The sequence below is a fragment of the Dendrobium catenatum genome, unplaced genomic scaffold (genome assembly GCF_001605985.2).
Source record: "Dendrobium catenatum unplaced genomic scaffold, ASM160598v2 fragScaff_scaffold_716, whole genome shotgun sequence".
NCBI lineage: Eukaryota > Viridiplantae > Streptophyta > Magnoliopsida > Asparagales > Orchidaceae > Dendrobium > Dendrobium catenatum.
In genome coordinates, this window is record NW_021319178.1 from 6,417,334 (window position 1) to 6,428,940 (window position 11,607).

The 11,607-nt window shown below is 34.7% G+C and overlaps 1 protein-coding gene across 2 annotated transcripts; it reads right to left on the reverse strand.

Annotated features, from left to right (window-relative positions):
* Positions 1–714: 714 nt before the first annotated feature.
* On the reverse strand, positions 715–10,640 carry LOC110109609 (protein THYLAKOID ASSEMBLY 8, chloroplastic-like). Of its 2 annotated transcripts, XM_020840764.2 has the most exons (3): positions 9,634–10,640; positions 7,925–8,131; positions 715–988 (listed from the first exon to the last, which is right to left on the reverse strand). In XM_020840764.2, exon 1 carries the CDS (start codon positions 10,594–10,596, stop codon positions 9,841–9,843), a length of 756 nt encoding a protein of 251 aa, XP_020696423.1. In that variant the 5' UTR covers positions 10,597–10,640; the 3' UTR covers positions 715–988; positions 7,925–8,131; positions 9,634–9,840. The 2 variants fall into 2 exon arrangements, with proteins under 2 accessions (XP_020696423.1, XP_020696425.1); XM_020840766.2 differs by lacking the exon at positions 7,925–8,131.
* Between the last annotated feature and the right edge of the window lie 967 nt (positions 10,641–11,607).

The following is an 11,607-nucleotide window of genomic DNA, read 5'->3' on the forward strand; positions in this document are numbered from 1 at the left end:
GTCAAATTCTTATTTAAATCTAATAAAGAAAGGTCATTTTTAATATTTTCTAATCAAGTCTTTATTTAAGTCTACCTCTACCTAAAATAATCGATTTGTCGTAACAGAAGTATCAAAGAAGCGACTCCCAAACCAAAAGCAACCTTCTCTTCAATAAATAATATTAATTTGGCATATGGTGAAATGTTGTCGCAAAACATCATTCTTATGATATGAGGAAAAGAAATTGGAAGATCAACCTTGCACATATGAAGATGTTTTTGGGGAATTGATAGGAAATTGATCATTGCATATACATCAAAGGAGTGATTCTGAAACAATAGGACCCCATTATAGCACATATATGACTAACAAAAATCCTTTATAAGTAAGAATAATGTTTTCACTCTCCAAAATGAATCCACACATAAAATAGATTTATTTCATTTTTCTGATCACATCAGCATATATGTGGAATACATTTCCATTTAACATAGACATATACACATCCACATCATCAATGACAGAAATTAATAAAATCTCAAAACTTCTGAGATTTACTGGAGTGTAGCGGAACTTTATCAATAATTCTTTAATATTTCTATAAGTAAGAAATTAATATTGATCAATCACATGCTGTCATATAAGTGCTGATTAATGCAAACTATATGGCAGCGGGTCTGTGGATATTTTCGCATCTAAAAGAACTCAAGGCATCTATATATCAAATCAATATTGTAAAGAGTGCAATATATAGCAAGAAGAGAAACTTAGAGGAGAGTTTTCACTATGTATTAATTACAGAAGCTGTTGGATATCTGACCAAGTTTGGGATAAGGGGTTAAACTGAATGGGTAAGCAAAATGCAGAACGTCACTCAAAATCTTTCAGATTGCATATAACGGTTCATAGCTTTATAGCATCAGTGCATATTACAACAATGGAGTTTTTTCGAGTCAATTAAACTTTCCAACACTCTTCCTGCTCTTTGCTCCTTCTGTGACTACATCTGCCAGTTTATGATTGTTATATTAGATGACCAAGGTAGGGAAGTTTTGCCAGAAAAGCTAGAAAACATGATGTTGAATGCCCAAATAAAGAATCGAACCCCAGAATTTCTAGGACTATTATGGATATAAAGATGACATGTCTAAATGGTGACATGAATGAAATAAATTATATGATTCAACCAAAAAATTGTGTTAGGAGACACAAAGAAGATGGTTTGTAAATTAAATGACACAATCAGCTTAAGTAAGCTTCTGATCAATAGTATTACAAATGTCATCAAATAATAGTCTTGTTTGGTTTTGAGATAAATGTAGTTGATGATTGTGCATAGAAAAAGCTCAGTGGGAGTAAGTATATTGCCCTGATACTAAATGTGGATGGTATACTACTTGCTAGTAACAATATAGGCTTATTACACGAAATCAAGAGAGTGTTATCAAAGAAATTTGAAATAAAATATCTTGATGATGATTCTTTTGTATTAGGTATACGAAGACATCGAGGTCACTCCCAGTGTATACTTAATATCAAAAAAGAGCTGTATTGAGAAGGTACTTAAGAGAATTAACATGAAAAATATAAACCAAGTGACACTCCTGTTGCTAAGGGAGACAAGGATGCCATAAAAATTTTTGAAATTAAAGAAATGCAAATGATTCCCTATGTATTATTTGTTGGAGTTTAATGTACTCAAGTTTGTACATGTCCAGATATATCATATATTTTTGGAATGCTAGGCAGATATTTACATAATCCTAATAAATATCATTGGAAAGCAGCCAAACGGGAAGTGATGCATTTATAGAGAACAAATGATTACATACTCACATATAGGAAATAAGACCAATTGAAAATTATTGGATATTCTAATTCATATTTTGTTGGGTGACAAGATATTTAAAGATCTACATCATGCTACATTACATGCTTGCCAAAGGAACAATTTCTTATAAGAGTGTCAAGTAGACTCTCATAACATCTTAAAGCATAATAGTGGAGTTTATAGTATGTTATGAGGCATCCAAATATGAAATATAGATGGAAAATGTTGTCACTCAGTTGCAAAATTTGGAAGAAATTGAAAGACCATGAAAGCTATTTTCTAACAAGTCAACAGTGATGTATTCGAATAATAATAGGAGCTCATCAAAATCAAAGCATATAGACATCAAGTTCCAAGTTGTTTAAGAAGAGGTCAAAGCATATATTTTTCTATAGAGTATATTTGTACAAACTCTATAATTGTGGATCTAGTTACCGAAGGACTTCCACCAAAAGTCTTTTATGAGCATATCAAGGTTTAAAATTCCGTATTCGGGTATTGAGGCGTTTTTCGTTCGTGAGGCGAGGCGTAAGCCTCAAGGCGATTTGAGGCGTAAGCCTCAAAATAAAAAAATTGCGTAAACATAAAATAATAAATTTTGTATATACTAATGAGCAAATAATATATAAAACATAAAAATGCTACATACCACATCTTTGAGAATAAATAAGGGAGACATCACATAAGAACTCACTAGTCATCAGCACTGTCCATCACTCATCAGTCATCACTAAGGGGGTCTTCATTTGAATCATCATTATGATGAACTGCTCTCTCCTCTTCCCCCTCTCCTATAGAGTTCAATATCTCCCAATCAGCTTCTTCTTCCTCATTATTAGTTATCTTCCTCTTCCCTAAATATTTTTGAATAATATCATAATGAATAATAGTGTAATACATTAATAAAAGTCTAAGAAAAGAAAACTATATTATTTATATACATTTTTTGATTTGTTCTTGAGTTGTTGTGGATGTGGATGCTTTAAGACCATCAAAGAAATCAACATTTAAATCTTCATATTGTAATTCAGACGACATCACTTCAACTTCATCATCTACAAATCACTCATCATCAGATGCCACATCATCGCAAAGCAAAGGATCTTCATCATCCATTAATCCTTTTTTCTTCAAATTTCTATCTTTGAGTCCCTATTGTACATAATGTATACAGTTGAGTTCATCCTCAATGTCGAAAGCAATTTCTCCTTTTGTATGTCTTGGTGTAAGTACTCAATTTCTTTCACAACTAGATAAGAGCATGTCAGCCCAAACTTTCAAAGCAAAACCTGTATATCGTAGTCTCATCACAAATTGAATCCACCACTCAACTGGAGATCGTTTGGCAATTGTATTATTTTGCTTGTTGTAATCCAAAAAAAACCCTCTTTGTTCCTAAAGGTACCAATTGCATCGTAGCATTTTGATTTTCAGTTTGCCAGTCACTTATTTAGACGATCCATGCAATGATATAATCCCAACTTAGTTTCAGGTAGTTGTAGGACTTTCTCTGCATATTGATACTGAGGGTTTATTAGTAGCCAGCGGCATGCAAGCTGTCGATGCAGCTCGTAGTTCCCACCATATCGATTCAATAATATTCCAAATTTTTCCCTAAAGCTCCCTCACTGCCTCTAGATTGGAGGCAAGTCATCTATATTGGCTTCATCCATTGGCATTGTAGATGAAACCCATATGCAGGCTTCTTACTCACAGTGCACTACCATCCTTAAAATTGAACTAAAGGTACTAAGTGGTTGGATATGACATATAAGACACTTTTCCAAATTTCTGTCATTTGAAAACAATCTTTCTAATTCTCTTTTCCCTCAGCCTTCTTCCGCCCAAGCACAACTCAACGACTGTGTAGATGGTGAACATTCTCTAAAGTTGCCTGGCAATCCAGCATAGCCTCTCTAAGCGTCAAGTAAGCGGGTGCGCAAATCTTGTTCTGCGGCTGGCCTTTAGAATTTCTTCTTAGAAAACTTTCAATAAAGCTAGACAGCAAGAGTGGTTGTAAATAAACTTGGTTATTTTTTGGCTTTAGTGATGCATTTTTATGTGAGGTAGCCCCCAAGCTTCTAAGAATCAGATCTAATGCAATGTGCACACATGTGAGTCCAGTAACAAATGTTTCCTCTTCTCCATAAGTTTATACCTGCCAGCCTTATAAGAACTTGCATTATTATCTGTCACAATTTGTACAAACAAATGTTCTTCAAACCATCAATTAATACGTATCTAATAATCCAAAATATGAACTAGCATCTTTGACCTGAAGTTTTTTTTTTACGTTATTTCCTTTTAAGGGTTTGGGCTGATCAGTTCCGAGATTAGAGAAACTGGCAAATGGATAACCAATTATGTCAGATTGGGTGGTCTTGATATCAAGCATAGAAGTCTTGATCAACACCTCTTAATAATCCTTAAATGGTACTGTTCGTGTTTTTAATTTGGTTGTAAGTCGTTGTGGATCTTCAATTGACCTTAAAAATATAGTACCATAAGGATTATTAATGAGGATGTTGATCAGACTTCTATGTTTGATATCAGACCACCCATCTGACATAATTGTTACTCCTATTTGGGCCCAAGTCTTCTTAATTTCTTCGATGCTTTTATCAGTGCTTTCCAACTTCTCCTTCAAAATCCATGTTCTTAAATCATACATGGATGGAGGTTTGAACCCTCTCCCAAATGATCCAACTGAACGAATCATGTTGTAATAAGCAGGTGATGTGGCAACATTAAATGGAATTACATTTTCGTAGAAGAATCTGTCTATATCCTTACACACTCTTCTCTGCGCCTTCTTTGTATTTTCTAGGGCCATCTTCTGTGTAGTAGAAGGTCTATCCTCTGATGTGTCAACCATATAATGATCCATAGGCCCTCTAGCACCCCTAGATGAAATGGGCTTCATAGAAGAAGATGAATCCCTAACGCTGCGCTCACTCCCGTAGTAAGATCCAGCATCAACTCTATCCTCAAATTGTTTCTGTGCAAGATGTTTTGATGTGGTAGACTTATTCATGTATGACTTTATCTCATCCCTTACAGCATCAGGAACTTTGGAGCATGGAGCAACATTCTTGTGAGAACCTGAAAGGTGTTCCTTCATCCTAATCACACCACCTTTCACAACTTTATCACAGTAATTGCATTTCAGATAGACATATGTTTTATCACTGCCTCCTACATCCACCTGAGTGCTATATTTACATGCTGGATCTTTTCTATGACCTGATACATCCTTATCCTTATTTCTGACCATCCTGATTAAGAAAAATAGGAAGTGAACGAGTTCTTACTAATCTTTTCTATGACCTGATGCAGGTCGGAGGAGACAGCAGCCTCGGTCAGAAGCGGCCGCGGGTCGGACGGAGAAGACAGCAACCAAACTCGTAGTAGAAGAAACCTCCAGGCAAAGAGAGCAGCTCTCGTTTAGGGTTTAGTATGCGAACTGGATGTGATCACTGTTCAGTATTATATAATGTTGAGCCGTTGATTAATTTTGTGTGTTCAGTTTTAAGTTGTGCATATGTTACGCGTATATACTGCGTATGTTATGAGTAAACGCTGCGTAAGGTGTGCGTATATTGAACACTGCGTAAGGTGTGCGTATGTTGTGCGTGTATTATGCGTATGCTATGAGTAAATACTGCGTATGTAATGAGTAAACACTGCGTATGTAATGCGTATTTAAGCAGAACACTACGTATATTTTGTAAAACTTCTTCCAATATGATTGTCAATGTACATCTTAATGCGCTGTAACTTAATTTACATCTTCAACAACATCAACTTTCCTACAGGAATTATGATTGTTGGATTGTCCAATATAAATCATCTTTACAACCAAGCCCTTCTATTCATTACTGCGATATTTATCCTCCTTCCATGGACATGGAAGAAGGATAAATATCGCAGTAATGAATGGAAGGCTTGGTTGTCAAAGATGATTTATATTGGACAATACATCAATCATAATTCATGTAGAAGCTATAACCTATGTACATTCTAATAAAAAAATTAAACCAAAATAATTACAAGAGAAGCTAACATACGCATATCATAACATAAAATAAGTTGCAATTTTTTTACCTTCAATTAAACTTTCTCAAACTTTCTTGCACAAAATTTCTCTTCTCATGACTCAAACTTAGAACACCTTTGTAACTTTCTATTTCACTTGAATAGACATAAGTTACAGGATTTATAGGAATCTCATCGACTCTACTGGTTCAGTTAGATTTGTATATGGAATAAGTTGCATTTATTCAGGGATTGGCTGATTTTGTGGGATTGGGTTATTGGGGCTGTGGGTAGGGATATCTGATTTATGTCTCTTATTGGAAGATGAAGAGTAGCTAACAGATCTTTTCTGAGGAATTATTTTGCTCTGATCAATGTAATTATTGAGCTTGACCTAAATAACTCTAACTCTCTCAGTTAGATCTTCAAACTTTGTGCTCAGTCTGTCTTCAAATTCTCGAAAATTTTTTGTGCATGTTTCTTGGCAGGATTTGATTATTCTTTCTTGTAGAGACTGAAGTGCTTCAGCAGAAAAACTTAAGTGTGGTTGTTGAGGAGATTGATGGGGGTCTTGCTGAGGAGATTGGTGGGAGTCTTGCTGAGGAGGTGGGGTATGATGGGGAGATTGGGGGGTTGTTTTGATGGGTGAATATTTCATTAGGGGAATCAGGGGATGGAGGGCTGTCTGATGGATATTTGTTGACATTAACCATATCCATTTCATCCTGGGTAACTGCTTGGAGGACATTATAAATCTGACTTTTGCTTATATTAGAAAATAAGTTAAAAATCATCTCTGTAGTATATACAATATCCGATGACCATCGTAGAAAACGGAGCCTTTTGTCAGCATACAATGGAGCATGAAAAGAAGTATGCTCCAGGAACCAAATCTGCATAAGATGAAAGAAAATTTTAGCACTCACATTGAGCAAATAAAATTTTGAATGAATTTAGCACTTAGCACTCACAATTAGTAGAGGTACAAAACCATTGATGTAACTTGCTGGCTTCTTATTTGAAATCTTGGAAGATGCATTATTAAACTCTGCAACTAAAAATTTCCTAATTGAACTAGCCCAATTTATTGATAAAAATTCATCTGGATTATTTGCTATTCTTTGAAGCAACCTAGGGATTTTGAAGTTGTTAAGTTGAAAAAGTAAATTTGAACATAAATACATGATAAAGTTTCTTAACATAGTCTTGGGGGGTTTTCTTGTTCATCTCCATCATGTCTGCCTTTATTTCCCTTGATGTAACTGAAGTATGTGCTAAGGAAAGCCAGAAAATTTCTTTTCCTTTATTTGGCAGACCAGTAAGAAGGGCCACTTCATTAGCTGTGAAAGGAATGGCTTGACCTTTTATAACAAAGCATTGTTTTGAAATGTCCCACTTTGAGATCAGCTCATAAATCAGAGGGACATTTTGCTCAAACCCAAAAAATTCCAAAAACTATATGATATTTAAACGTTTTAATGTGTCCTTGACTTCAGAAGTAATTTGCTGAGCAAATACATCACAGTTTGTTCGAAACGTAGAAACGTAGCATCGATAGGTTATTGGACGAACATATATCTGATAATTTTAAAAAATAAAAAATAAGTAAATGAGACACGCAAAAAAAGCACAACGTACGCACAACATGAGCACCTTACACGCACAATGTACGCATAACACACGCACAATGTAAGCATAACACACGCACAATGTACGCATAACATACGCATAAGAACGAACATTGCGTAACATACGCACAATTATACGCACGCATAAAATACACACAACATAAGCATGGCACACGCACAGTGTGAGCATAAAATACGCACATAAAATGCGTAAATATAAGCAATCTAGTTAGGTTTTCTGTTTTAAATTTCAACATAAATTCATCGTAAACCCTGAATACAGAGAAAACACGGTGGCATCAAAGTATCAAATATTTAAAAAATTTCGGGAAGCCATGCATACACATAGAATAAGCATAAAATCCAAAGATCTTCAGAGCCTTGAACACCAACGCATAGCATAACCATAAAATACGCATACGAAACAGAAAACTTAGCATTAAGTTACCTTATTCGTTGGGGTGACGACATCCTAGAAGAAACTGAGTGAAGAATGTTTGAAATTGCTCCGGAGTGAATGCTTGAAAGTTCGAAAGTTTACTGTAACTTGAAAATTGAAACGTCGACTCCGCCATTCGACCTTTACAAAGGTTTAAATGGTGATGCCATGTCGACATTTCAATAGGTGCGCCACGTCGGCAACTGGGGGTCTGAACTGAAAAAAAAAATTTAGGTTAATTTTAAAAAAGGCGACGCCTTAAATATATGAGGCGAGGTGCGCCTCAGTAAACTTGATGCGTAAGCCTCATAAACTAAACTTATTGCGTAGGCTTTGAGGCTTACATAGACGAAATTGCGCTGAGGCGCGCCTTTTATTGCGCAATTTTAAACGTTGGAGCATATTGCTCATATGAGTGTTGTATCATTTGATGAAATACTGGTTTAGTAGGACCTTGTATTTTGAAACTATTTAGTACTATTTTACATATTTTGTATCAAAAAAAAATTTTGAGTAGGAATAAAAAATTCTATTTATTTCACAATGATTTATTTTAAGTTGATCTCACTTAGTAATAAAGTTAGATCAGTTAGAAATATGCATAATTAGATCATATTATATGTAATTTTCATGCTAGACATCCGTATTAAATCTATGTAAATTGACTATTTTAGTATACATGACCCTTAATGAATTTAGTTATGCAAAATATAATGGATATTTCTTTGATAATATCTTGATATAGCTAATGGAGGAGATTATTTAGATATATCTTTATTCATGATATAAAAAGTTTAAAATGTGCTTATTTTTATGAGCTATATCAAGATATTAGAAATGAATAAAGATATATCTAAATAATTAAAGATGTGGGATGAAAGACTTGGTAAGAAAATATTAGAAATGAATTTCTTTTATTAGATTAAAATGAGAATTTAAAAGGCGTGGGATAAAGACTTGATGTTGTTGTTGCATAAAATTTGGCCATTTTAAAATAATCTAATTGAGATTAAATAAATAGGGCTTTGGGTATAAAACAAATTATGTATAAATCTAACTATATATTTTTAATTTCATTTTTTTTTTTTTTGAAGGAATAGATATGTGAAAAAATAGTTATAAGATATGATTATGAACTAACAAATGCAATTAAATGTGAGATTGTAGGAACAATAATTAAATATGTGGGTCTATATATATAATTAAATATGTTGCATAGGCTATCTTAAAATTTAACCTTTCTAAAGTGATCTAATTGAGATTAAAGAAATAGGGCTATGGGTAAATTATAGGCTAACTATGTATAGAGACCTAATTTAATAGTTCTGATTATGTTGGGCTAAAGTAGAAATATGAAAAAATAAACATAAAATAAGGTCATGATTCTCAATTCATATAGATAAAATACATCGCACCCTATGGAAGGACAGCTCAATCACATCCTGTTGTATTTTCTCATTCTCTCTGGCATCCCATAATTAAAGATTAAAAAGACTCTTTTCTAAAGAAAATCGTACTGAATTAGAAGATTAATAGCCCTTAATCGTCTTCCTTCCATTGATTAAGATATGATTCCGTTCATTCTATCTCGGTGATTTGACATGAAAATTTTTTAATGAATATAACTTATTTCATCGAAATTCCAGTTATCTCTTCTCATTCTAACATGCACAACATTACAAATTATTTCCACCAGAAGTAGCTATAAGGAAACTTACTGAACTATGATCAACTGAAGAATTGCTCCTCAAATGGACGCCCAAGGGCCACTTCCTGGCCCTTCTACCAGTTGCATCTATCTACAATGTAAGATCCACATGCACAATCGTTAGAATGACAGAACTGCTGGGCGGAGGCTTTTCTTGAAGCTTCACAGCCAACCCATAGCTAGATATTGCAGTACCCTCTTGTTTCCCCTTAGCAGTTCATAAAATAGCTAGCGGTTCTGCACCAAAACCGCCAAAACCCCAAAGTTCATAATCCTTCTCTATCTCGCAAGCCGCATCCTCCTCCCCTAATCCCCTCAACCCCTTTATCATAAACTTAAACAAGTACTCATTCGGCTCGCAACCTCCTCTCTTCATCATCTCATACACGTCCTTCACTGCCTTCCCCTTTCCTGCCGCAACCAGCGCCTTCACGAGCCGAGCGGGACCGCGGAGATCTCCAGACAGAGCACCCCCACCCATTTGTAACTCTTCCATGAGCTCCACCATTAGGATATCAATCTCAGAATCCCTTTTGCTCCTCGTCAGAGACGAAACCATGTCGGCGTAGAGCGCGCAGTCAGTCCTATACCAGTTTTCCCGACGCGCGACCTCAAATAGTTTGAGGGCCAGCTGCCACTGATCCTGCCTCTGGAGCTCGGTAAGGGCGGCAAGGAGGTCGGCCCTGATGAGGCGAGCCACGGAGGTGGAGACGATGCGTTCGACGGCCGCCTCATCATTGCGCGCACGTTTGAGGGCTTGGACGGTGAGAATGGCTTCGGTGCTTAGCGTCCGGCCTCGGCGTATTGGCTGGCGATTGTCCCGAGGTCCCGATACGATTATTGAGGTGGAGGAGGACGTGGGGTTAGGGTTTCTGAGAAAAAGGTTGGTGACGTGGAAGCGAGGAAAAGATGGGCGTTGGAAGAAAGGCGGCAATGGCGTCAAGGGTGATGCAGCGGCAGCGGTGGCCGCCATTAGGTTTGTTCAGGTTGAGAAGATAACAAACTATGCTGGACCGTAGAAATTTAGTTATTATTTGACGTAATTTTGGATTTAAATTTAAATTTATTTATTAATTAAAAATTATATTATAAATAACATAATTTGCAAGATTTTGAAAATCGACCGGTTCGAGCAGTCGAACTGGATAATGTAATAAATAATAATATTATTAAAATTTATAAAATGAACCATAAATTTTCTTCTAATAACTTCACTCTATATTTCATTTTTATATTAAACTAATCAAATAACATAAATATTGCATCAATTAAATTTATAAAACATAAAAAAATAACACAATATAAACGTGTCATCAAATAAGTCAATAAAATATAAACAAATATTTCATACATAAATAAATAGCTCACTAAACGAGAAATTTTTTAGAAATGCATATCTTTTGTGGAGTTCTATTGTGTGTTACGTGTTGAGGAATGCATATCATCTTAAGTTCTATTTTTCTAAAATGTATAAAAGAAATTTTTGAGATCTTATAGTTTCTATCTCCAATCAGCGAAGCTAAAATATCTGAAAATGTACACATAATATGAAGTAAATAAGCAGAATATTATGTGACACTTTACACTAACTGATAAAAAAAACATTCATAATACATATATGAAGTTACTAATGTTTATCTTTCTTATTTCAATAATTTTAATAATTCCACAAAAGGATAATTAGATATCTCTTAGTTTTTTTCGTGAAATATATCATCATAAGTTGAGTTTTCATGTCCCATTTTACCAAAATCTGCATCTACAAATGCACCTAAATCTCCATTTCCTTAATTCTCTAGTTCACTTTCAACAACAAATTAAAAAAATATTAAATAATATTATACTTTTTTAATCTATTTAAATGATATGTTCATATTTCACTTATCAGGTATAGACTGAGTGGATGCTATATTTGCTTATTCAACAACAGGTATTGCAACGTCTTTGTATGTCTCGATTTTCAACTCCTCTAAGTCAAGATCTG